The sequence below is a fragment of the Semicossyphus pulcher genome, unplaced genomic scaffold, assembly GCF_022749685.1.
Source record: "Semicossyphus pulcher isolate SPU_LCO1_2020_fin unplaced genomic scaffold, fSemPul1.0.p SCAF_2, whole genome shotgun sequence".
In the NCBI taxonomy this organism is placed as follows: domain Eukaryota; kingdom Metazoa; phylum Chordata; class Actinopteri; order Labriformes; family Labridae; genus Semicossyphus; species Semicossyphus pulcher.
The window spans coordinates 2672618-2700514 of NW_027211693.1; the positions used below are offsets into that span (position 1 = coordinate 2672618).

The window sequence follows — 27897 nt, forward strand, 5'->3', positions numbered from 1 at the left end:
TTTTTTTCTATATGTTGTCATTTATTAAAAGATACAAACATGAACACTGTAAGCGCTGTTGATCATTATAAGTTAATTAATTAAACAGCATTTGTATCAGAATTATTTCGTACCAAACCTAACAGCTGTTTACAGACTGGCTGGGCACAGAGTGCTGTTCTGGTGCTGTTAGACGTGACTGCTGCCTTCGACACGGTGGTTCACAGTCTATATGCCTTGAGCAGTGTGTAGGCATCAAAGGTACCGTCCTCAAATGGTTTGAGTCATGCCTCACAGCACTGTAGCCAGGCTGACAGAGAGTCACAGCTCCACTGAGCCAAGTATTCCTATAGGCCTCAGCAGTGACGATTTCATGAGCTTCTTAAAGGACAAAATCCTAAAGATTAGAGACTCTGTAACCTCCTGCCGTTACCTGGTGCAGATGTATCTTTGGAAACTGCTCACACACCTGATGTTTACACTGTTTTTCTCCAGTTGACCTTCCTGAGCTAAATTCTCTGATATCTTCGTCTAAACCATCAACCTGTCTTTTAGACCCGATTCCAACCAAGCTGCTTCAGGAAGTCTTTCCCTCAATTAGCACTTCTTTACTAGATATGATCAATATGTCTTTATCGACGGGCTATGTACCCCAGCCTTTTAAACTAGCTGTAATTAAGCCACTTCTTAAAAAGCCTACCCATGATTCAGGCACCTTAGTTAACTATAGACCTATATCTAACCTTCCTTTTATCTCAGCACGTGTGCTGACAAGAACTAGGAAGAGAGATCACATCTCTCCTGTATTAGCCTCTCTGCACTGGCTTCCTGTAAAATCTAGAATAGAATTTAAAATCCTTCTTCTTACTTACAAAGCTCTTAATGGTCAGGCACCATCATATCTGAAAGAGCTCATAGTGCCATATTACCCCTCTAGAACATTGCGCTCCCAGGATGCAGGCCTGCTTGTGGTACCTAAAGTCTCTAAGAGTAGTGTTGGAGGTAGAGCCTTCAATTACCAGGCCCCCCTCCTCTGGAACAATCTACCAGTCAGGGTCCGGGAGGCAGACACCCTCTCTTCTTTTAAGAGTTCAAACTTTCCTCTTTGATAAAGCTTATAGTTAGGCCTGGCTCAGGCTGGGACCAGCCCAGAGTTATGCTGCTATAGGTTTAGCTCCTCTCTCTCTCTGTGTGTTTCTTTCTCTCTCTCTCTCTCTCTCTCTCTCTCTCTCTCTCTCTCTCTCTGTGTGTTTCTCTCTCTCTCTCTCTCTCTCTCTCTCTCTCTCTCTCTCCCTCTCTCTCTCTCTCATATTAATGCAGCTCATTAACTCTGTATCTTCTGGTCCCATTAACATTACTAACCACATATCTTCCCGGGAGTTCTTGTGCTCCCTTGTCTTGAAGGTTCCTGAGGATCGTTGCTGCAGACCACCTGCTGCTGTGGACCTGCTCGACTGCAACAACTACTAACATCAGCCTTCTCCATAGTATCATTATTGTTGCTGCTAATGCTAATAGTAGACCTGTTGACTTCAACTGTTACAATTACGATTACCTCAGCCTTTATCATTACTCTGCTTCTCTCGCTAATTTATTTATTTATTTATTTATTTATTTATTTTGCTAATCTTCACCCTAGTCTACCACTATTATTGGCATTGTAACCATCAGTATGTGTCTGTTGTTGTTGTTACAAGGACATATGTTGTTGTTGCTCTCTCTGCCTGTCTCTATCCTGCATCTCCTTCTCTCCCATGTTCGGCCCGTCCAGTCTCTTCAGATGTTCAACATGAGTCTGGTTCTGCTCGAGGTTTCTGCCTGTTAAAGGAAGTTTTTCTGCCAATGTGCCGAATGTTGCTAAGTGCTACTCATGGTGATTCATGTTGGGCCTCTCTTTAAATAACAGAACAAAGAGTCGGTCTAGACCTGCTCTTTCTGTAAAGTGTCTGAGATAACTCTGGTTATGATTTGGCGCTATACAAATAAAATTTGATTCGACCAGTGTCTCGAGGAGTATGAGTATTAAGATGACTGGGAGGAGTGGATTCATTTAAGCTGACATATTCTTCCTGACACAGCCAAGTCTCAGTTAAAGAGAGTAAATCAATATGATCATCTGATATCAGATCGTTCACTAATAGAGCTTTAGATGACAGGGATCTGATATTTAACACACCACATTTAATTCTCATATTTTTTGGCATAACTTTGGTTGTTGTTTTAATTTTTATTAAATTTTTTTGATTTACTCCTTTTTTATTTGAGTTTGAATTAACTGTAATAACAGGCCTGGGTTGGGGGGGGCAGACACAGTCTCTATAACATTAACATTGTGGCTGGGAAACTGCTCACAGGGAAGCTCAGAGGAGTGTGTAGGACTACAGCTCTGCCTCCTGCCTTCAATTCCAGTGGAGCTCGACTCTTCCCATTTTATCTTAAACTGTCCAGCAATTCTTTTATACTTATTCAGTTTTTCGGTTTTATCTTTGCTCTTATCTATTTTATTCTTCTATTTTATTTATTTTAGTATTTGTATAATATTGTGTCTGTCAGTGGTTCCCAAACGTTTTATGCCACATACCCTCTCCCGAACCCCAACCCCCGGCACTTACAAAAAACACAACGGTGCATTTAAAGACGCATCAAAAGCATCAAGTTTAATTCTGCAAACAATGAAGATATTCAAAATATCAACAGATGGACAACAATGTGCACATTCGAAACTTAAAAATTCACTGTAACAAACTTACGCACAAGTCCTCACTTTTAAAGAGCAAAGAAGATGAGTAAGGGCGAAGAGAAACGCACGGGCAGATCATGAGAGAAGACGTCATATTTTAAATTACAATTACCAAACATAATATAACATAGCGGTTATAGAAATTAGAACATTAGCAGCCTAATTTGAATCAAACTGCAATAAAGTTCCACACGATCCACCAAGTATAGAAAAATTAGATTGAAACATGCAGAGGCTCAGAAACAGATCACATGGTGGATCAAAAAGTAAATGGTAAATGGACTGTACTTACACGTCTCCTTTCTCGTCTTTGCGACCATTCAAAGCTGCTTTTACACTGCATGTCACATTCACCCATTCACACACTGATGGCAGAGGCTGCTACGTAAACTGCCCAACTGTCAATCAGTCATCACATTCATACCCGTTGGCTATGCCACCGGGAGCAATTTGGGGTTCAGTGTGTTGCCCAAGGACACTTCGACACGTAGCCTGAGGGAGCTGGGGATCGAACCTCCGACCTTCCGATTGGAAGACGACCGACTCTACCACTGAGCCACAGCCGCCCCAAAAAGCAAAAAAATGTATCCATCTGAGGATTTTTAAGTGAAAAATCCCACTTGGTCTAATTAATACACCATTACACCACCATTAAATTTTTCCTCGCGCGCACCCCCTAGAGGTAGCTCGCACTAGAGGTGCACGCACCACACTTCAGGAATCCCTGGTGTATGTGGATTCTCTTGTATATTCAGCAATTTGGTCAACATGAGTTGTTTTAAAATGTGCTCTATAAATAAAGTTGACTTGATTAATGATGATGATAATAATAATGATAAGGCAGGTGAGAAACAAGACGATGTGACGTATCTGCACGTTCACGAGTACCTCTGCCGAGAGCTCATTCTGCACCACTACAGTCAACAGTGAGCAACACGAGACAACGCAAGCTGTGAAATGGAGACGGATGCCAACAAACGACAGCACCAACAACAACACCAACACAAACTACACACGAGAATAAAAACTAAAATAAGTTTTATCTAGTGAAGCCGTCTGACCAAACAGGAAGTGACCGACGTCAGGGCGAAAACTAGAGTCAACATCAGCAGGGCATGTGACTCATGGAGACCTTCGATTGCTTTGGGGATCAAAACAGACCCACGACTTATTGTTGTCATAGAAACAAAACCCGCGTGCAGCGTTTTCTCACCGGGTGCAGTGTTTTTTCTCTCACAGCACAAGAGCAGCCCCCCCCCCTGCCTGGCTAATGTTCGTGATGATTTGCTGCTTCGCCGGTGTAATTTGCCGTTTGATTACGAAGCACAATGCCGGAGTCCTGCAGTGTATTTATTATAGAGCTAGTTGGCTAACCTTAGCATGCTCGCTAACGTCATGACAACCAAAATACTACCTGAGTGTGTATGTCAGTGTTGTCAGTCTAGCTTGACACATAACTTCACCAGCTAACATGAGACTAACTGAGGTATGATGACAAACTGTTGATTTTGGACAACATGATGCCGCTCAATGAGCACGACTCGTCAGTGAAAAGTAAACAGAGCCGGTGAGTTCAGAGACTGAGCATGCTCAGTGTCGTGTGTCTTCGGCAAAAACCCCGGATGCTCGTTCATGCGTGTGAGTGTCTGCGTGAGCGCGTACAAGAAGGTCGACTGCAGTTCCCTCAACGGCCGACCGTGTCGCTAGGAATGAGGATTTTCTGAAAGTTACATAAAGACCCTTTCATGTTTAAAATAAAATAAATTCTCCTTTTACAGAAACATGGAAACTTTGAAGTCGTGGGTTTAATCAGCAGAGAAACCTCGCAAATATTGATTATTGATCAGTTTAACACAAACTCTCTTTGTTTTACAGTTAAGATTTTATTTTGTTCACAGAAACAAAATAATTTGAACAAAACTCAGAAAAAAGTTTGAATGTTAAACAGAAATCAAAGTTTAAAATTCAGACCTGATCAGATGATTACTGATTCTTTTGGAAAAACATTTTACAAAAACATTTCCTACGGCTTACAGCCGCGTGGCCCCTCATTAGGGCCAACACAGAGAACATGTGGCCCCTGAGGGCTAACACTTGTTAGCATGAACATTAAAATCTCTGGTGCGTTCAGGTGTACAACAATAACAAAATAAAAGACTATTTAAAAGTTTAATTATGAAGAGGATTAAAATCTTTAAACAAAAAAAGAACTAAAAACTATATTCAAACTGCAGAAAAAAAAATCGTCTTCAGCTGCTGACGATCGTCTCCATCGATCTCTGATCAGCTGATCACAGCTCATCTTCCTTCATCACTGAAAGGAAATGACATCAGTCAGATTTTCAGCTGATAACACCTGAGAACATGTGTGTTCTTTGTTGAGTTTGTTTTTGTGTTATCTGTCCTTGATGTTGTCACAGTGGTGGTTACCTTTCTTGACAATGATGTCATCAATGGACTCGACCAGGTGTATAGTTCCCACAGCTGAAGCTTCTCCTTTAGCGTTGGTGGCGTGACATTCGTACGAACCTTCTTCTTCTTTGGTCAGAGGAGAGATCTGTACACAAACAATATCAAAGCTTCTCATTGGTCCAACAGACTTTATTTTATTTATTTAGGATCCCCATAGTTGTTACCGCGGTAACAAGTATTCTTCCTGGGGTCCATACAAACAAAACAAGACAAAACATTCGACAGACAACCTTCAACAACAGTAATACATTTACTTGTGTATGACATCCCTTACTGTGTGTGTGTGTGTGTGTGTGTGTGTGTGTGTGTGTTTCTGTACTCACCAGCACCCAGCCGGTCACTTCGTGTTTCTCAGGTCCTCCTCTCGTCTGAATCGCCAGATTGTCTCGGTCTCCAGGAAGAAGCTCCATCCTCTTCTTCCCACTGAGGACCTGAAGGAAGATGCCCTCGATTCATCATCATCATCATCGTCGGATGTATCAGTAACAGCTTCACCTTCATTTATTTAAACTATAAAAAAATCAAATCTCTAAAATTTGATCTCTTATGATCTTTGATCTTTTACCATCTTTATTTCTTTGTATGAAACATTTTATATTTAAAACGTTAATTTGTTTTATAATTAAAGGAGTTTGTCTGATGGAGATGCTGCAGCCTCTGATTGGTCGGTTTGTTCCAGGTTTATTAGCGTTTCCTTTGTTCTTCAGTTTCTCAACAGTTAAACTGTATTTCCTGTTCAAACTTTCAGGTGGAGCTCTGCAGACTCTTATTGTTTTAGCAGCAGGAAACAGGAAGTGACTTGAAACAGGAAGTGGGGCGTCGCTGCAGCTCAGAAATCCCTTTAATTTAGTTTATAACATCAAACCCTCTTACCTGTTTATACCTGCCCACCTGTCACACACACTGTGTTTATTAATGTCTCTCAGCACTGAGCGGCTCCACTTAGCGTTTGTTTCACAAACATTGAATGTAAATTTATCACTTTTACCTGAATGTTCACCTGTGGATTCTAAATAGTTTCATGTTTGTCTTACCTGTCTGAACACTGAACACAAGAAATGAAAAAAACTCACCTTCTTCCAGGTGAGCACAGGTGTGGGCACGCCTACTGCCTCACAGCTCAGGTACACCTGAGAGCCGCTCACGTTGTACACCTCACCTGGAGGAGTGACGATGACCGGAGCTACAGTAAGACAGACAGAGAGAGAGAGAGACAGACAGTTAGACAGACAGACAGAGAGAGAGAGAGAGACAGACAGTTAGACAGACAGACAGACAGACAGAGAGACAGTTGGACAGAGAGACAGACAGTTAGACAGACAGACAGACAGAGAGAGAGAGACAGACAGTTAGACAGACAGACAGACAGAGAGAGAGAGACAGACAGTTAGACAGACAGAAAGAGAGAGAGAGACAAACAGTTAGACAGACAGAGAGAGAGACAGACAGATAGACAGACCGTTAGACAGACAGACAGAGAGACAGACAGTTAGAAAGATAGAAAGAGAGAGAGAGAGACAGACCGTTAGACAGACAGAAAGAGAGAGAGACAGTTAGACAGAGAGACAGTTAGACAGAGAGACCGACAGACAGACAGAAAGAGAGAGAGAGACAAACAGTTAGACAGACAGACAGAGAGAGAGACAGACCGTTAGACAGACAGAAAGAGAGAGAGACAGTTAGACAGACAGACAGACAGAGAGACAGTTAGACAGAGAGACAGACAGTTAGACAGACAGACAGACAGACAGAGAGAGAGAGACAGACAGTTAGACAGACAGACAGACAGACAGACAGAGAGAGAGAGAGACAGACAGACAGACAGTTAGACAGACAGACAGACAGACATGTTCGTGACAGTCAGTAAAATCATGCATAATTAACATGAGGTTTGGTTGGGGAGAAGTTTCCACAGGAGCCTGAAACAGGATGAAACAGGTCGCAGGAATCCGTCAGAGACAGAAAATCCTGGTTGACCTCAGAGGAATTCAGTTTGTTCTGAGCGCGCTCAGTGAGTGTCTTCATGCAGAAAGAATTCAGTGTGTTCATAGGGATGAAGGAGGATTAACATCACTCACTGTCTGTTCCTGTCAGAGTGTGTGAGCTTCATCTGTTTAAACTAAACCCAAGCAGTCTGTCAGCGCAGGACCCCTCATACCCCCCTCACCCCTCACCCCTCACACACACACACACACACACACACACACACATATATACAGCTTTAGAAAAAAATTAGCTACAACTCCAAAAGCTACTTAAATCAGCATCTCCCTCTTCATGTCACGGCCAGCCCAATCGAGATCTGACCCATTAAAACCTCCTGAATGTGATCAAGAGGAAGATGGACGGTCACAATCCATCGAGCAAAGGCGAGCTGCACCAAGAGCGGCCAAACGTCACCCAACAGCAATTTGCATTATTCCAGGTCTGAAAAACATCCTTTGGTTTCTCGTCACTTTTTGCAAATAAAAGACCTCAATGAGAATGATGCTGAACGATTCTGAAGTAGAGAGAAACGTTTACAATAAAACTTAAGTTCATTTTACACAAACACAAACTTGTAAACAGTAGAAGCAGAGAAAAACAGATTGATGCAGTGGTCTCTGAAGTTTTTCCTGTCTGCATTTAAAAAGTCTTTGATGAGATTAAAACAAATGATCGTCTGTCGAACCGTTAAATTTGATATTTTAGCAACGCTTATTATTATTGTTATTATTATTATCTTTGTTTCACATGTTTGTATTTTAACAAAAATCTCAACAAAAATGTATCTCTGTGAAACTTTGTCATCACCTGCCGCGCACACAGACACCTGTGTGTCTCACCTGTAGCGCAGCGCCCTTTGTTCTGCACGGTGATGGGTTCTTTTCCCTCGGTCTCGGCTGTCAGGCTGGCACTCTTCAGTGCGCAGCCGCTCCTGTACGTCACTCCGTCGGTGCCGCAGACCTCGTAGTTGCTCTTGCAGGCGCAGACTCCCAGCTTGTTCTTTTTGTCCTCGTGGCTTTTGACGCACTCCAGGCCGGAGCCGCAGCGGCGCGCTGCCGCGCGGCGGCCCCCGCACAGCTCTCCCTCCGCGGCTGCGCACACGGAGCAGCAGCCGCAGGAGTCCATCATAGAACCCGCAGGACAGCCCTCCGCCGGGAGAGGAGCGCATTGAGCCGGGTCACACGGTCCACATCCCGGACCCGCCGAGACACGGACCGAGAGGAGCGCCAGAACCGGAACTAGAACCAGAAAGACGGTAAAAGTCTTCATGGTGGTTCGATGAGGTCTGATGAAGTCTAATGAAGTCTGCAGGTCTGTCCTGGTCTGAACATACTGAGCTCTGATCTGCACACTGTTAGCTTTAAAGCTGCTGACTCCGCCCATTTCCTGAGGACCTGATGTCAGAGGATCAAAGCTCCAACAATAATTTATTAATTTATTTTCAATGTTTAGAGCCAAAAATTAAAAAAGAAACGCTTGTTATAAAATAAAACATTTTTCTGTTTGAAAGACATCTGAAGAAAAGATTTAACTGATAGATGCTAATTAATAAGTGCTAGCATTAATAATACATGAATAACATGCAGATAATAAATACTGTAATGACATTAATAATACAGGATACATAGTTAATAAAATGCATTAATATAACTTTAATGCATACAGAGAAAGTGGGAGAGAGAGAGACAGAGAGCGAGAGAGACAGGAGCTCGGTGTGTCAGATCCCCCGGCAGTCTAAACCTATAGCAGCATAACTATGGGCTGGTCCAAGCCAGAGCCAGCCCTAATAACAGGTAAACAGGTTAATAACAGGTTAATAACATGTTAACATGTTAATAACAAGTTAATAGCAGGTTAATAGCAGGTTATAACCGGTCGAGGTGCTTCTAGGTTGACATGGTTAAAAAGGTTTGTTTCTCTAGTTGTCTTTAAATGGTGCAGCTGTGGCTGGCAGAGTCGTTTTTCAATCAGAAGGTTGGTGGTTCGATCCCCAGCTCCCTCAGTCTACAAGTGTCCTTGAGCAAGACATTGAACCCCAAACTGCTCCCGGTGGCCTAGCCATCAGGTATGAATGTGATGACTGCCATCGGTGTTTGAACGTGTGAATGTGACATGTAGTGTAAAAGCGGCTTTGAGTGGTCAGAAGAGTAGAAAAGAGACATACAAATACAGTCCATTTTAAATCAAACTTAGAAACTGTAATAACTGCAACAATATAAAATAATACTTAGATAACATAATAATTACTAATGATTAAAGCTGTAAAAACCTGAATATTAAAAACAGCTTAAATCTAATTAAAGTCAAAAAAGAAAAAAATGCTCCGACCAGTCAGAACAAAGATTTTTACACTTTTATTAAACCATTAAAAAAGTGTTTAAACCTATTTGTATTCATTTTAATCTATTTTAATTAATTGATCGATAAGTACACAACACCTGTGATCACAAACTTGTGACGTTATTCAGAATGACTTAACGTTTTACAATATATACATATTAAATATTAAATTAGTGTTTAACTCGTAAAGTGTTTCACTTTGTTTAAAACTTGTTGATTGATGTAGACAAAGTGTTATTGAAATGTAACATTTGAAAACACTGTAAAAAGTTAAAATGTCATGGTTAGGGTTAACCCTAATATAAAAATTTAAAAGTTAGAAAATGTTGAAACATTGTTGAAGTGTCAATAAAATACTGAAAACACCATCAAGACGTTAAAACACATTAAAAGGTTTTAAATGTTAAAACATTGTTTAAAGGTTATTAGAAGTTTAAAAATATATTAAACTGTAAAGTGTCTCGAGATCTGTAAAGTGTCTCGAGATAACCCTGGTTATGATTTGGCGCTATACAAATAAAATTTGATTTTGATAAATTTAATTAAACATTAAAGTTGTTAAAAGTGTCTAAAAAGTCTCAAAGTAAAACACTAAAATGTTTAAAGGTTTTTTTATTGTTGAAATGTTTCAGCTGGTTGGTGGGAAACGAACAAACAGGAAATATTTCAGAGGTCACGTTCTTCCTGTTTTTGTATAAACTGTAAGAGCAGGATGTCACACACACACACACACACACACACACACACACACACACACACACACACACACACACACACACACAGCTTTATTTGTGTATTTACAGAAACAAACTTAACATGAAACTTTCCATCAGTTCAAGAGGCAACTGTAAATCACTGCAGTATCTGATACTAGCAGTACTCTGTGTACTCATTATAAATACTCAATGTACTCATTTGCAGTACTTGTTGATGAATGCAGACAGCAGGTCTCTGTACGGAGACTCTGATCGACGAGTCTGAAGTTTCAGGAGTTTGTGGACAGCAGCAGATCGAAGGACGAGGTTGTGACTGAATCCCACCAGACTGGAAACAAACCAGTACAGAGCCATGGACTGGGAGGGGAGGGAGAACTGGTGTTAGAGAATCAGAGACACCTAACGTGAAGTTTAACATCATTAACTATGTCAAACATACGGACGTGTGTGTGTGTGTTTGCTGTCAGCTGTTTTAAAAATAACAAAATAATAACACTTAAGGACCTCTTGGGACATGGTTAAGGTCCAGGTCCTAGTTCAGGTCTCAGAAACATGTTTTGAGCTCAGGTGCTGATCAGGCTGATAAACATGTCTGAATGTGTTTAATCTGATGAACACGCGACAAACAGGAATGTTGGACAGCCCTGAGCATGTTTCAGAGAACACGACTGAACACGAAACAATAAACCTGCAGACACCCACAACCTCACCAGGGTTACATCTGATCCCTCTGAGCCGGAACCAGAACCAGGGTTACATCTGATCCCTCTGAGCCAGAACCAGAACCAGGTTTACATCTGATCCCTCTGAGCCAGAACCAGAACCAGGTTTACATCTGATCCCTCTGAGCCGGAACCAGAACCAGGTTTACATCTGATCCCTCTGAGCCAGAACCAGAACCAGGTTTACATCTGATCCCTCTGAGCCGGAACCAGAACCAGGTTTACATCTGATCCCTCACTGTACAGCCATCAAAGACAGTCTTTGCTGTATTCACTGACCGTATTTACTGACCGTATTTACTGACTGTATTTACTGACTGTCTTCACTGACTGTATTTATTGACTGTCTTCACTGACTGTCTTTACTGACTGTATTTATTGACTGTCTTTACTGACTGTATTTACTGACTGTATTTATTGACCGTATTTACTGACTGTCTTTACTGACTGTATTCACTGACTGTCTTTACTGACTGTATTTACTGACCGTCTTTACTGACTGTATTCACTGACCGTATTCACTGACCGTATTTACTGACTGTATTTACTGACTGTCTTCACTGACTGTCTTCACTGACTGTATTTATTGACTGTATTCACTGACTGTCTTTACTGACTGTATTCACTGACCGTATTCACTGACCGTATTTACTGACTGTCTTCACTGACTGTCTTTACTGACTGCATTTACTGACTGTATTTATTGACTGTCTTCACTGACTGTCTTTACTCACTGTATTCACTGACTGTCTTTACTGACTGTATTTACTGACTGTATTCACTGACTGTCTTTACTCACTGTCTTTACTCACTGTCTTTACTGACTGTATTTACTGACTGTATTTACTGACTGTATTCACTGACCGTATTTACTGACTGTATTTACTGACTGTCTTTACTGACTGTCTTTACTCACTGTCTTTACTGACTGTATTCACTGACTGTCTTTACTGACTGTATTCACTGACCGTATTTACTGACTGTATTCACTGACTGTCTTTACTCACTGTCTTTACTCACTATTTACTGACTGTCTTTACTGACTGTATTCACTGACTGTCTTTACTTACTGTCTTTACTGACCGTATTTACTGACTGTATTCACTGACTGTCTTTACTGACTGTCTTTACTGACCGTATTTACTGACTGTATTCACTGACTGTCTTTACTGACTGTATTCACTGACTGTCTTTACTTACTGTCTTTACTGACCGTATTTACTGACTGTATTCACTGACTGTCTTTACTTACTGTCTTTACTGACCGTATTTACTGACTGTATTCACTGACTGTCTTTACTGACTGTATTCACTGACCGTATTTACTGACTGTATTCACTGACTGTCTTTACTCACTATTCACTGACTGTCTTTACTGACTGTATTCACTGACTGTCTTTACTTACTGTCTTTACTGACCGTATTTACTGACTGTATTCACTGACTGTCTTTACTCACTGTATTCACTGACTGTCTTTACCGACTGTATTCACTGACTGTCTTTACTGACCGTATTTACTGACTGTATTCACTGACTGTCTTTACCGACTGTCTTTATTGACTGTATTCACTGACTGTCTTTACTGACCGTATTCACTGACTGTATTCACTGACTGTCTTTACCGACTGTCTTTACTGACTGTCTTTACCGACTGTCTTTACTGACTGTCTTCACTGACTGTCTTTACTCACTGTCTTCACTGACTGTCTTTACTGACTGTATTTATTGACTGTCTTTACTGACTGTATTTACTGACTGTATTTATTGACCGTATTTACTGACTGTCTTTACTGACTGTATTCACTGACTGTCTTTACTGACTGTAATCACTGACTGTATTTACTGACCGTCTTTACTGACTGTATTCACTGACCGTATTCACTGACCGTATTTACTGACTGTATTTACTGACTGTCTTCACTGACTGTCTTCACTGACTGTATTTATTGACTGTCTTCACTGACTGTCTTTACTGACTGCATTTACTGACTGTATTTATTGACTGTCTTCACTGACTGTCTTTACTCACTGTATTCACTGACTGTCTTTACTGACTGTATTTACTGACTGTATTCACTGACTGTCTTTACTCACTGTCTTTACTCACTGTCTTTACTGACTGTATTTACTGACCGTATTTACTGACTGTATTTACTGACTGTCTTTACTGACTGTCTTTACTCACTGTCTTTACTGACTGTATTCACTGACTGTCTTTACTCACTGTCTTTACTCACTATTCACTGACTGTCTTTACTGACTGTATTCACTGACTGTCTTTACTTACTGTCTTTACTGACCGTATTTACTGACTGTATTCACTGACTGTCTTTACTCACTGTATTCACTGACTGTCTTTACTGACTGTATTCACTGACTGTCTTTACCGACTGTATTCACTGACTGTCTTTACTGACCGTATTTACTGACTGTATTCACTGACTGTCTTTACCGACTGTCTTTATTGACTGTATTCACTGACTGTCTTTACTGACCGTATTCACTGACTGTATTCACTGACTGTCTTTACCGACTGTCTTTACTGACTGTATTCACTGACCGTCTTCACTGACCGTATTTATTGACTGTCTTCACTGACTGTCTTTACTCACTGTATTCACTGACTGTCTTTACTGACTGTATTCACTGACTGTCTTTACTCACTGTCTTTACTGACTGTATTTACTGACCGTCTTTACTGACTGTATTCACTGACCGTATTTACTGACTGTCTTTACTCACTGTCTTTACTGACTGTCTTCACTGACTGTATTTATTGACTGTCTTCACTGACTGTCTTTACTCACTGTATTCACTGACTGTCTTTACTGACTGTATTTACTGACTGTCTTCACTGACTGTATTTATTGACTGTCTTCACTGACTGTCTTTACTCACTGTATTCACTGACTGTCTTTACTGACTGTATTCACTGACTGTATTCACTGACTGTCTTTACTGACTGTCTTCACTGACTGTCTTCACTGACTGTCTTTACTGACCGTATTCACTGACTGTCTTTACCGACTGTATTCACTGACTGTCTTTACTCACTGTATTCACTGACTGTATTCACTGACTGTCTTTACTGACTGTATTCACTGACTGTCTTTACTGACTGTATTCACTGACCGTATTTACTGACTGTATTCACTGACTGTATTCACTGACTGTCTTTACTGACTGTATTCACTGACTGTCTTTACTGACTGTATTCACTGACCGTATTTACTGACTGTATTCACTGACTGTCTTTACCGACTGTCTTTATTGACTGTATTCACTGACTGTATTCACTGACTGTCTTTACTGACTGTCTTTACTGACTGTATTCACTGACTGTATTCACTGACTGTATTCACTGACTGTATTCACTGACTGTCTTTACTGACTGTATTCACTGACTGTATTCACTGACTGTCTTTACTCACTGTATTCACTGACTGTCTTTACTGACTGTATTCACTGACTGTCTTTACTCACTGTATTCACTGACTGTATTCACTGACTGTCTTTACTGACCGTATTTACTGACTGTATTCACTGACTGTCTTTACCGACTGTCTTTACTGACTGTATTCATTGACTGTATTCACTGACTGTATTCACTGACTGTCTTTACTGACCGTATTACTGACTGTATTCACTGACTGTCTTTACCGACTGTCTTTACTGACTGTATTCACTGACTGCATTCACTGACTGCATTCACTGACTGTCTTTACTGACTGTATTCACTGACTGTATTCACTGACTGTCTTTACTGACTGTATTTACTGACTGTATTCACTGACTGTATTCACTGACTGTCTTTACTCACTGTATTCACTGACTGTCTTTACTGACTGTATTCACTGACTGTCTTTACTCACTGTATTCACTGACTGTATTCACTGACTGTCTTTACTGACCGTATTTACTGACTGTATTCACTGACTGTATTCACTGACTGTCTTTACCGACTGTCTTTACTGACTGTATTCACTGACTGTCTTTACTGACTGTCTTTACTGACTGTCTTCACTGACTGTCTTTACTCACTGTCTTTACTGACTGTATTTACTGACCGTCTTTACTGACTGTATTCACTGACCGTATTTATTGACTGTCTTCACTGACTGTCTTTACTCACTGTATTCACTGACTGTCTTTACTGACTGTATTCACTGACTGTATTCACTGACTGTATTCACTGACTGTCTTTACTGACCGTATTCACTGACTGTCTTTACTGACTGTATTTACTGACTGTATTCACTGACCGTCTTTACTGACTGTATTCACTGACTGTCTTTACTGACTGTCTTCACTGACTGTCTTTACTGACCGTATTCACTGACCTTCTTTACCGACTGTATTCACTGACTGTCTTTACTCACTGTATTCACTGACTGTATTCACTGACTGTCTTTACTGACTGTATTCACTGACTGTCTTTACTGACTGTATTCACTGACCGTATTTACTGACTGTATTCACTGACTGTCTTTACCGACTGTCTTTATTGACTGTATTCACTGACTGTATTCACTGACTGTCTTTACTGACTGTCTTTACTGACTGTATTCACTGACTGTATTCACTGACTGTCTTTACTGACTGTATTCACTGACTGTATTCACTGGCTGTCTTTACTGACTGTATTTACTGACAGTCTTTGCTGACTGTATTCACTGACTGTCTTTACTGACTGTATTTACTGACTGTATTCACTGACTGTATTCACTGACTGTCTTTACTCACTGTATTCACTGACTGTCTTTACTGACTGTATTCACTGACTGTCTTTACTCACTGTATTCACTGACTGTATTCACTGACTGTCTTTACTGACCGTATTTACTGACTGTATTCACTGACTGTCTTTACCGACTGTCTTTACTGACTGTATTCATTGACTGTATTCACTGACTGTATTCACTGACTGTCTTTACTGACCGTCTTCACTGACTGTATTCACTGACTGTCTTTACCGACTGTCTTTATTGACTGTATTCACTGACTGTATTCACTGACTGTCTTTACTGACTGTATTCATTGACTGTATTCACTGACTGTATTCACTGACTGTATTCACTGACTGTCTTTACCGACTGTCTTTATTGACTGTATTCACTGACTGTATTCACTGACTGTCTTTACTGACTGTCTTTACTGACTGTATTCACTGACTGTATTCACTGACTGTCTTTACTGACTGTATTCACTGACTGTATTCACTGACTGTCTTTACTGACTGTATTTACTGACTGTATTCACTCACTGTCTTTACTCACTGTATTCACTGACTGTCTTTACTGACTGTATTCACTGACTGTCTTTACTCACTGTATTCACTGACTGTATTCACTGACTGTCTTTACTGACCGTATTTACTGACTGTCTTTACCGACTGTCTTTACCGACTGTCTTTACTGACTGTATTCATTGACTGTATTCACTGACTGTATTCACTGACTGTCTTTACTGACCGTCTTCACTGACTGTATTCACTGACTGTCTTTACCGACTGTCTTTACTGACTGTATTCATTGACTGTATTCACTGACTGTATTCACTGACTGTCTTTACTGACTGTATTCACTGACTGTATTCACTGACTGTCTTTACTGACTGTATTTACTGACCGTCTTTACTGACTGTCTTTACTGACTGTCTTTACTGACCGTCTTTACTGACTGTATTCACTGACTGTATTCACTGACCGTATTTACTCACTGTCTTTACTGACTGTCTTTACTGACTGTATTTATTAACTGTATTCACTGACTGTATTTACTGACTGTCTTTACTGACTGTATTCACTGACTGTCTTTACTGACCGTATTTACTGACTGTATTCACTGACTGTCTTTACTGACCGTATTCACTGACTGTATTCACTGACTGTCTTTACTGACTGTATTCATTGACTGTATTCACTGACTGTATTTACTGACTGTATTCACTGACTGTCTTTACTCACTGTCTTTACTGACCGTCTTTACTGACTGTATTCACTGACCGTATTTACTGACTGTCTTTACTCACTGTCTTTACTGACTGTATTTATTAACTGTCTTCACTGACTGTCTTTACTGACTGTATTCACTGACTGTCTTTACTGACCGTATTTACTGACTGTATTCACTGACCGTCTTTACTGACTGTATTCACTGACTGTCTTTACTGACTGTATTTACTGACTGTATTCACTGACTGTCTTTACCGACTGTATTTACTGACTGTATTCACTGACTGTCTTTACCGACTGTATTCACTGACTGTCTGTACTCACTGTATTCACTGACTGTCTTTACTCACTGTATTCACTGACTGTATTTACTGACTGTATTCACTGACTGTCTTTACTCACTGTATTTACTGACTGTATTCACTGACTGTCTTTACTCACTGCCTTTACTCACTGACTGTCTTTACTCACTGTATTTACTGACTGTATTCACTGACTGTCTTTACTCACTGCCTTTACTCACTGACTGTCTTTACTCACTGTATTCACTGACTGTCTTTACTCACTGTATTCACTGACTGTATTCACTGACTGTCTTTACTCACTGTATTCACTGACTGTCTTTACTGACTGTATTTACTGACTGTATTCACTGACTGTCTTTACTCACTGTCTTTACTCACTGTATTCACTGACTGTATTTACTGACTGTCTTTACTCACTGTCTTTACTCACTGTATTCACTGACTGTATTTACTCACTGTATTCACTGACTGTCTTTACTGACTGTATTTACTGACTGTATTCACTGACTGTCTTTACTCACTGCCTTTACTCACTGTATTCACTGACTGTATTTACTGACTGTATTCACTGACTGTCTTTACTCACTGTATTCACTGACTGTCTTTACTCACTGTATTCACTGACTGTCTTTACTGACTGTATTTACTGACTGTATTCACTGACTGTCTTTACTCACTGTATTCACTGACTGTCTTTACTGACTGTATTTACTGACTGTATTCACTGACTGTCTTTACTCACTGCCTTTACTCACTGTATTCACTGACTGTATTTACTGACTGTATTCACTGACTGTCTTTACTGACTGTATTCACTGACTGTCTTTACTCACTGCCTTTACTCACTGTATTCACTGACTGTATTTACTGACTGTATTCACTGACTGTCTTTACTGACTGTATTCACTGACTGTCTTTACTGACTGTATTTACTGACTGTATTCACTGACTGTCTTTACTCACTGCCTTTACTCACTGTATTCACTGACTGTATTTACTGACTGTATTCACTGACTGTCTTTACTCACTGTATTCACTGACTGTCTTTACTGACTGTATTCACTGACTGTATTCACTGACTGTCTTTACTGACTGTAAATAGTAATCACTGTTTGTACTACGGCGAGTGTATTGCGTCACTTCCTGTTTTGTCTCTTGTCCTGTGCTGTTTGTAGCTGTTGCTAAAGCTCGAGCTAAATCGATGAACCTTCTGTAATTGTCACCACTGTGGTTATTTAGCCGCTGTGTACTTAAACAAACACTAGTTTTCATCAAGCACACTTGTTGTTACATTAGCAACTTATCTGCTAAACCCTTTACCTTTATACTCGCTTAGCAGTTAGCTTAGCAGCTAGCTTAATCTATTGAAATGGCTTCTCCTTCTCCCTCTCGCTCTCCTGATCTGCCCTGTTCGGTGTGTTGATTGATTGAATGATTTGATTGATTAACTGACTGTTGCACTTACTGAGGGGACTGTTGCAGCGATCGGGATCATCAGGACTGAAAACATTCGGATGAAGTTTGTGACAAACTTTTGAAAACGAGTCGGGTCGACTCTTTGGAGAGAAAACACCTGAAGAATAAAAGAGGCAGGTCAGGTGACATCATCAGATCATCACCAATCTCGGATCCCATCAGCAATAGTCTGACGACAAATAGCCTCTGGGCACACCTGTGAACGTGCCGGGACACGTAGCCGGCAGTTATCAATAAACTACTTCCTTTTTCACGTGCTGCATTATCTGCATCATGATGCAGATTAGTAAAAAGTACAAACGAAGCTTTGTCAGGTCTGTCCTCAAGAGCAGAAGAAAACTACTTTTAAAATTCTCGTTTGTAGAACGGAGGTCGGATCGATCATTTCCGATGCATTCAAGGACGTCGGTGAATCTCAACGCTGAACAGCTTTCGTGACACAGTGTCAGGGAATTTATCTCAAGTTGAATTTTAGATCTAGAACTGATTGTTAGCTGTTAGCATGCAGAGTCTGTTAATAGAGATTAATAAGAAGCTAAATCATTGTCAGACAGCCGCTGATGGGAGCTGGGATTTCATTATGGAGGAATACGTTCCGCCTGCTTTTGCTCTCCACACGGACTGTTTCTCCTGCATACGTTGCATCCTGCTTATACGCGATTGGTCAATATTACTAGGACTACAAGCATACCACAAATGGAAACCAGAACACGTGGACAGCACGTGTTCTGGTTCTGTAAATAGAGATTAGGTCATCACAAACCTAAGACACTGACCTCTACAATGAGAAGGTTTGTGAGTCCTAGACAGACCGGGAGGATCCAGGTGGAGTCGGGTGAGGTGAGGTCAGGGAACCACAGAGCGCCCCCTGATGCCAGACCGGACTGCAGTGCTGCAGAGAATAGTTCACTGTTAGAGAAACCAGAACTTAAGCAGGGTCAATGTAGGTAAACTAGACCAGTCCAGTCCAAGGTTATTGGACTGGCCCAGACTCTTTGTTGGCTTACCGGACTGGCCTAGTCCAAGGTTATCGGACTGGCCCAGAGTCTTTGTGGGCTTACTGGACTAAGGTTGAACTGGTCCAGCCTCTTTGTGGGCTTACCAGATTGGTCCAGACTCAAGTTCCGGAGGGCCAGGGACAGGCTGATCCACAGGGGCAGCTGGACCCAGACCAGCAGACTGGCTTTAAAGGGGTGACAGTTGTCCCTGATGTAGAGCTGAGAAACGATTCGCCGCAGATTCTTCTGGAACTGGAACCTGAACACAAACAGAGCAAAGGATCCACTGCAGGAACACAAACACCCGTCATCTGGTTCTGCTCAGAACCTGGACCTTACAGAGCCTGCTGGTCTGTGTTAGGATGGAGCCTGCCGACCCACCAACATGTCAGGAACCAAATTATGTAAAAAAAAAACTGTCCCTGTACAAGTGTTTATATTTTTTTCTTTGTTTGTTTGTGTTTATATTTCTTCTTTGTTTGTTTGTGTTTATATTTTTTTCTTTGTTTGTTTGTGTTTATATTTTTTCTTTGTTTGTTTGTGTTTATATTTTTTCTTTGTTTGTTTGTGTTTATATTTTTTTTCTTTGTTTGTTTGTTTGTTTATATTTTTTTCTATGGTTGTTGTGTTTGTTTGTGTTTATATTTTTTTCTTTGGTTGTTGTGTTTGTTTGTGTTTATATTTTTTTCTTTGGTTGTTGTGTTTGTTTGTGTTTATATTTTTTTCTTTGGTTGTTGTGTTTGTTTGTGTTTATATTTTTTTCTTTGTGTGTTTGTTTACCGGCTCTGTTTCTCAGTCCAGCCTCTCTCTCTTGCTCGGACTGAAACTTCGTATCGCAGTCTCTTTGCCAGCTCGGAGATCTCCGCCTGCAGCGCCTCTACCTGCAAACACCTGGAGGTTACAATGGTTACCATGATGGAGACAGAAGTACTGTAGTCATTTTATTTAAGTTTTTGGAGAGAGGAAGGGGGGGGTGAACTTGTTTGTGTATGTCCATGGTGATGAAGGAACATTAGTGATCATTGACGGGCGTTTACTGAAAAAACACCTGAAAAAAAAGTTTAACTTTAATTGCTGATTCGCTGACAGACGGAAAGTTTATTATAACACTTTTAATCATAAATTCAAACGTCCAGTATTTAGTTCTTAATGTCTCAGATTTAAAATGACTCTGTTAACAAATCAATGTATCCACCAATCAATCAGTTAATTGATCTTTAACAATTTACCCACAGTTACCTTGGCAATAATGACCATCTGGTAGGCAGCTAGCGGCAAAGTGATGAGTGTCCTGACTGACAGCGTTGCCACAACGATGCTCAGCCACCATGGCAGCCCGCTCACCTGCTGCATGCTTACTAGGAAGTGTTCAAACAGGTGAACCGGAACCGAGTCCGACAGGCCACTGTACCAGCTCGCTGCACCTTCATCAGCAGCAGCACCACCTGAGGACCTCCTGACTCCTGACGTGTTCCAGACTCCTGACGCTTTCCAGACTCCTGACATTTTCCTGACACTTGCTGTGTTCCTGACAGGTAATGTGTGACACCTGACTGTAAGGAGTCCCGCAAACGGAGGTGCAGAGCAGGTGTGACTAGGTGGAGTTGACTTCATGTTGAATGGAGAATAACACACTCCATGTGCAGGAAGTTGCAGAAGGCGGAGCTGCAAGACACCGGATCTCCCCAACCCGCCAACAGTCAGCATGGTGACCCGCTCTGAGACACGGAGCACGAGGAGAGTCAGATGATTAGAGACCGACACACACACACACACACACACACACACACACACACACACACACACACACACGGCTGTATATACTGGTGTGTCAGGATCACATGCTCATGTTGTTCGAATGTCAGAACTGATCACTTCTGATCACTTTGATACTTCGGTCGCCTGTCCAGGTGTTTCAGCCGAATGAAGCGAGGGGTTATCAGAGGTCACATATGCACAATTATTTATTATCATGTGATTACTGAATTATCTTTCATCCATCACTCAACTAAAAATTCAATTCCATTCAAATAACTTTATTAACCTGGGAAACGTTTACGCTTCTAAGTGTCCCAATAAAAACAATGAAGTCCAATAAAGGACGATCAGGACAGACGGTGTAGTCAGAGCTGTGGAAACCTGCAGCTTTATAACATGGATATATATGTGGAGTTCAACTGAGAACACAAACTGAACATGCTGAATTCACTCACATAAGTAACAGTGTGTTTAATGATGAATGAATGAACAGCCTGTCTCGACCTCCATGTTTCTGTCTCCGTTTTATTTCCCGTTGCCATGGTGACTCATGGAATCAGAACTTTATTGATAACGGGTTTTTTTTTAAATCATTAGACAGTAATAAAATGTTTTACGGCACCGACCCAGAGTCACCTTACAACAACAGGTACAGCAGGTGAAGGTGTGGGGGGGAAATAACTGAAGAGAAACAAGGTCAGCAGATTAAAGTATTTTAGTAATCATCAAACACTAATACGGAGTGGAGACGAATGAAGCACAGTTATAAAGAAATCCTGTTGTATAGAGTATTTCCTGTTGCGTTCACACATCGGCCGACACGGTCTTTCTCCCGACAGGATGCTAAGCCGCTGGCAGGAGGAAGTCGGAGTAAAGTCGGGGTCTAAAATTCGACCGTTTGCATTCACACATGCATCCCAGCCGGGTAACGTCATGAAAGGTTCAGGAGTGCAGTGCATGTGTGAAAGAGGCTTCAGTGATGATAATCCCACAGCCCAAATAAACCGTGAACGTACCTGTGTGACGTTAGCCGGTAGGTGACCTGTATCCGGGTCTCTGTGTGTAAACAGTCCGTGTGACAGAGAAGGAGAAAGAATCATTAAAACTAAGATTTTATTCGTCTTTCACCTTCATCTCACCAACCATAAGCACCACAGAGTCCCACAAATATGGCGTCACTGTGTCCAGCGCTGTGTGTCGAGTAAATGTGACGTCATTGAGAGAAGACGCATAGATATAACGTATATACGTAGACGTATGAGTTTGAAGAGGCTCTACAAAAGGAGGAGCTGCCCCACACTCTGAGACAGGGATTGATAAAACGAATTCCAAAGCCAAAGAAAGACAAGTGAAGCATTGAAAACTGGAGACCGATTAGTCTATTAAATAAGGATGCAAAACTTTTCGCTCTCATCTTTGCTAAAGGGTTAAAAATAGGATTACAACAAATAGAAAGAAAATTCAATATGTGGTTAATGAGGGATCTATCTTTAAATGGCCGAACGCTGTTATCTAAAGCTGAAGGAAGATCAAGGTCTGTATATTTGTCTCTAGCACTAGAAATGCCCGCTGTAGTTTCTGAGAAACTAGATCAAAATGTATTTAACTTTATCTGGAAGAACAGATGTCAAACTGTCAAACTTTCATAAACAAGCTATGCTGTGATTTTTGCTGCACTACCACAGGGTGTGCTGCAGCTCCTTAAAGGGACTGAAAGAAATACTGCTGTTGCAGAGAATTATAATTGTGAGATTTTTGTTGGCAATGTGGACATTACAAAAAAATCCTGCTCCAACAGATATTTGAGAAGCTGCTTACATTCAACGATCGGCCGAGAGGTCAGATTTACTGGACTGCACAATGTGGAGAGGTTGACTGGCAGAAAGCGTGGCTGGTTAATTCTGTCTTAATAAAAAGGTAAAGGAAGTCTCATTTAAAATTTTACATCAAATCTACCCCGCAAAGAAAACACTTGAACGGTTTAAAATGGACATGAATATCTGCGATTTCTGTGGACTTCCACGTACTGACAGTTGAACGTTTTGGAGAGATGTTCAGCATTTTGTTCAAGAGAAAACAGGAAGGACGATCAGTTTCCAGGAAAAAAACATTTATTTTGATGACCGGACGGAGGACAAAGGTCTGTGCTTTTTCTGTCAGTTGATCATAAGTTTGGGAAAATTTCACATCCACAAAAACAAATGGGCCAAATCTAAACCTAACATCGTACTCTTCCGACTAGAGCTGCACCGCTATGCTGCCACAATCAAGGACATTAGAAATAAAAAGCTGCCAAAACTTATTCTATTATGGAGAAACTCTGTGGAAGTGATCTGTAAAGTTTTTGGTTTTTTACTCCTGTTTTTTTTGTATCTTGAAGTATCCCTGCAAACCCTGTATGTTTGCAAGTATGTGTAAGGTAGTCGCCTTGAATTGGCCACAAGGTGTCATTGTTGCGCTATCTATTGCTGGCAGAAATTAGCAACTCCAGCTATTTGTCCTTTACAGGACACCGTAGTTGGCGATATTGTTCTGCACAGGTCGCCATGTTTTTCAGACTTTGTTTGCACTACCTTGTGAAGGTAAGTGGTATTAACGGCGGCCGAAATTATTATGAAAAAAACATGTTTAATAAAGCATATTCAGTGAATGTGTTCATGCATAGAGTTTATTAAGGTGTTGAGCTACAATTTGTGACATTAGTAATGTTAACTTGTGTTGTTCTTACCAATGTAATAAAAATGTTTCTTTGCCGTGTTGGAAATCGGTGGCTAGCATAACAGGGCGAAGCATTTGCACTTAAGTTGGAGTAATATGTAATTTGGTATTTATTGTTATGTTGCCAATTTATTATATTTTTAGTGTTGATTTTGTTTAATTTAGCCTGGCAGTAATATTTATTTTATTATTATTATTATTCTTTGTCAGATTATTGTTTGTGTTAACGATTAACTTCTAAATCAGACTTTGTTTGCACTACCTTGTGAAGGTGATGAAGCCAGCAGCCACTGTGACATTAGAGAACCTGCAAGGGAATAAAACCTGTCCACGTCTCAACCACAAATTGAATCCTGCGTCCAGCGCTTCCTTCTCTTTACACTACATCACCCACTCATCCACAATTAATACACAACGCAGAGTCCCAGGGGTGTGTAGAGAGTTACCTCCAGCCGACGGACACACAGAGAAAGAGGGTTACATATGTATGGGATTTTTTCTGTATGTATGGTATTGTATGTCGCACAATAAAAACAAACAACAAAACGTATATACAAAGATGCTATTCGGCTGCTGTGATTACAGTGACGAAGATGCGAATGCTTTTTTCCTTGTTAGTCCAATCTTACTTCTTGCCAAATTCACAAATGTAAATTTACAAAGACGAAAGCTCAGGTCTTTGTTCTCATGAAGGAACATTTCTGTGATTTCTACCTCACAAAACAAAAAAGCTATCAAAACAATGGTTGTGTGCAATATCTTCAAAGTTTTCACTTTTATTTATGTATCATATAATATGTAAGATTTATTTGTCTTTTGACACTTGACACTACCTTTTGGTTTGTTTTGTCAATGTCTCCTCTGGATGTATGTGATCTGCTTTGTTCTGTGACTATGTATGCTGACAATTTGAAATAAGGAATGTATTAAAAAAATAATAATACCTAGATGCCACCTTGGCCGCTGCTGTCCACATACGTCGAAGCGGCGGCCATTTTGGAGAGGGGTAGCGGCGCCTCCGAATGTATGAAAGTCTGATGGCATGGCTTGCCATCAGGCAAGTCTGATAAGGCCAACGTCAAATAAAGTTTTAACAGCTGATAGACGAAGAGTTACCGGAGACTTTTGGTGCGTCCCATTTGTACTCGGAAGTCGGAATTTCCGAGTTTCCAGTCCAGTCCAGTACCTCATATCTCAGCATCAACAGTAAATGAAAGCAGTAGTATTAACTTTTTATTATCACTTCTGTCTTATTTGTGTCTCATTAAATCAGCCGTACCCACAGTACTGTCCGACTTCTGTCTGTGCACATGTTATGGTGTGTGTATGTGCAAAATACCAAATAATGCGTTGTTATCCACTGGTATTGCTAACAATGGCTTACCTTTCTAGAGCTATCCATGTAAATAGCTACATTTTATTTATTATTATTATTATACTTCTATCTTATTGGAGTCTCAGTGACTCAGTCACAGTACTGTCCAACCTCTACCTGTGGACATATTGTGGACCTCATGTTTGTTCTGTAGTTGTCTGTATTCCAAGAGAGCAAGCACAACAACTGTTTTACTGGAGGTGTCCAACTTGGTTTTCCGACTTGTTGTACTGGAACGCGGTCGACTCGGGTGTGATGTCATTCTCAGTTCGGAATTCTGAGGTAAATTGAACGCACCATTTCACCCACCAGAATCACCATGACAGTTAATAAAATGTGTTTTTCATGGTTGTTATTTTGGACCAATTCTGCTGGATTAAATTTCTCCCTCAGCAAAATGTTAGCTTTATAAAACAAAATACATGTTTTATCAAATAAATGTAAATAATAAACAACATAATAAAACTGATTCTGAAATGCAATATTTCTGATGTGTCAGCGTATAGTGCTGGCCCACTGTCAAATCACCAAATGCATGAAGTTATTATTTATTTATCAAAGTTTTTAGAGATAAAGAAAACCCCCTAAAAATAACTTTTGATAGTTTGTTAAAATATACACTGTAGCAAGACACACAGTTAGATGCTGGTGGTTGGCTTTTTTTCTAATTTTGTAATGGCCCATCTGGTTCCCAGGCAACATGTGACGCCATGATAGTTTATGCAGTTCCCAAACCCCTCAGACTCAAGCCCTGCACGCCCTGACGATTTAAGAGTGTGTGAGGGTTCAGTGCTCAGGCTTCAGGGTGGAGACTGGGATGGGGCCTATAAATCAATCCAGGGTTTCTATGAGTGTGCTTACATAAAAGGGGCGGAGTCTGCAGCATCTGACCAATCACACACAGGAACAAGTCTGTGTCAGTTGTATTTCTGTTTTCTTTGATTAGTTCGATAAGATAAGATAAGCTTTATTGATCCCTTTATTGAGTGACAGGGGAAATGTACTCACCAAAACAAAGAAATTAAATAAAAAAAAGGACAGGTGGCAATAAAAGGATTGAAAAAATATGACAATATAAATAATAAAAGTAACAAAAATAACAGTGATAAAACTATACACACTATGTACACATTTTTCCTTGTTGATGGATATGCATGGGATTATTTTTATTTAAAGATAAAACACACGGTGTGTAGCATCATTAAAACCAGAATAAGATAAGAATATTGCAGTAATATTGCACAGTGTAAGATTATTGCACAGCATTTATGAACTTTGTATGTGATACAAGCAATATTGGAAGTAGAATATGTATAATTGTAGTATGAATGTTGATGATAGTTGCAGTGCTGTTATTGCACTATGATGAGGTGTTATAGAGTCTGACTGCAGTGGGATGAAGGACCTGTGGTCGTGCGCCTTCTCGCAGGGTGGGGCTGTACAAAAGACCATCAATCATCTGCGCGCGCTGGATGTGTATAGCGCGAGCACGTTTGAGACCGGGAGCGTGCACGCGCAGCAGAGTGCAGAGAGCGACATGTGGAGGAGAGGATACGGACGGTTGTTTTGTACAGGTTAACGGACTGAAGTGACGTGTGCGTGCGTCCTTGAGAGCTGTAACTTGGACACTTTAAGTTACTGTTTCTTGTTCTGTTAGATTGTTAATAACTCATGTGACCTGGGCGACTTGTGCTAGTAAATTAGCTAGCTAATTAGAGGCATGTGTCTGTTAGCAGTAACTCATTAATGAGCATTGTCGTTTTTGTATTTTGAGGACATTCTTATTTCAGACTGTTCGTGATTGTTATGGATGTATACAGTAGATGGATGTGTGTATATGTACATGTTAAAATGCATATGTAGGTGTGTATATGGATATGTAATGTTCTATGCATGCATATGATTGGATTTATATTATTTATTTCTTTACAGAACCACTCACACATTTCGTAACAGCCCGTGTCTGTACTGTGCCTCAAGCTCATTAAAGCCTTTAAAGGAGAGAAGTTGTCTGCATCCGTGTTTAACAGACACACCTGAAGCGAAGTGGGAAATCAGGCCCAGCCGTAAATCAAGAGTTAATACAGTCCTTTAGCCCTCACTAACATTGAGGTCCTTCGAGCCGGATTCTCTAAGCTTTACTTCAGGAAAAGGATGTATAGCAGTGGAGCCCGTTCGAAGAGGGATAGGCATCCACCACGTCATTTGGATGACTATGAAGTAGACTACCCAAGCTGTAGACCTTTAGCTGCACATCATCCAAGCACAGTACAGTACGAACATGGGCAAGAAGAGGATGAGCATAAGTCACAGGAGGGAGCAGCTAAGATGATCTCTCTCACTCCTCATCAGACCACC

The 27897-nt window shown here is 40.6% G+C and overlaps 2 protein-coding genes across 2 annotated transcripts; both read right to left on the minus strand.

Moving 5' to 3' along the window:
• Positions 1–4582: 4582 nt before the first annotated feature.
• Positions 4583–8513, minus strand: igfbp7 (insulin-like growth factor binding protein 7). Its single transcript, XM_069670568.1, has 5 exons — positions 8017–8513; positions 6265–6374; positions 5515–5622; positions 5150–5276; positions 4583–5033 (listed from the first exon to the last, which is right to left on the minus strand). Exons 1-5 carry the CDS (start codon positions 8444–8446, stop codon positions 5011–5013), a joined length of 798 nt encoding a protein of 265 aa, XP_069526669.1. The 5' UTR covers positions 8447–8513; the 3' UTR covers positions 4583–5010.
• Positions 8514–10014: 1501 nt separating this feature from the next.
• cox18 (cytochrome c oxidase assembly factor COX18) lies at positions 10015–22613 on the minus strand. The gene is made up of 7 exons (XM_069669838.1): positions 22463–22613; positions 20928–21406; positions 20469–20569; positions 19793–19947; positions 19467–19582; positions 18680–18787; positions 10015–10590 (listed from the first exon to the last, which is right to left on the minus strand). Exons 2-7 carry the CDS (start codon positions 21393–21395, stop codon positions 10429–10431), a joined length of 1110 nt encoding a protein of 369 aa, XP_069525939.1. The 5' UTR covers positions 21396–21406; positions 22463–22613; the 3' UTR covers positions 10015–10428.
• Between the last annotated feature and the right edge of the window lie 5284 nt (positions 22614–27897).

Excerpts from the sequence above, each read along its gene's own strand:
- cox18 (XM_069669838.1), bottom strand. The coding sequence starts at position 21,395 with ATGCTGACTGTTGGCGGGTTGGGGAGATCCGGTGTCTTGCAGCTCCGC. Across the intron at positions 20,570-20,927 it reads AGATGGTCATTATTGCCAAG|GTAGAGGCGCTGCAGGCGGA; the intron begins GTAACTGTGGGT and ends AGGTGTTTGCAG. Across the intron at positions 18,788-19,466 it reads CAAACCTTCTCATTGTAGAG|GTGTTTTCTCTCCAAAGAGT; the intron begins GTCAGTGTCTTA and ends TTTATTCTTCAG.
- igfbp7 (XM_069670568.1), bottom strand. The coding sequence starts at position 8,446 with ATGAAGACTTTTACCGTCTTTCTGGTTCTAGTTCCGGTTCTGGCGCTC. Across the intron at positions 6,375-8,016 it reads CAAAGGGCGCTGCGCTACAG|CTCCGGTCATCGTCACTCCT; the intron begins GTGAGACACACA and ends GTCTTACTGTAG. Across the intron at positions 5,034-5,149 it reads TGACATCATTGTCAAGAAAG|TGATGAAGGAAGATGAGCTG; the intron begins GTAACCACCACT and ends ATTTCCTTTCAG.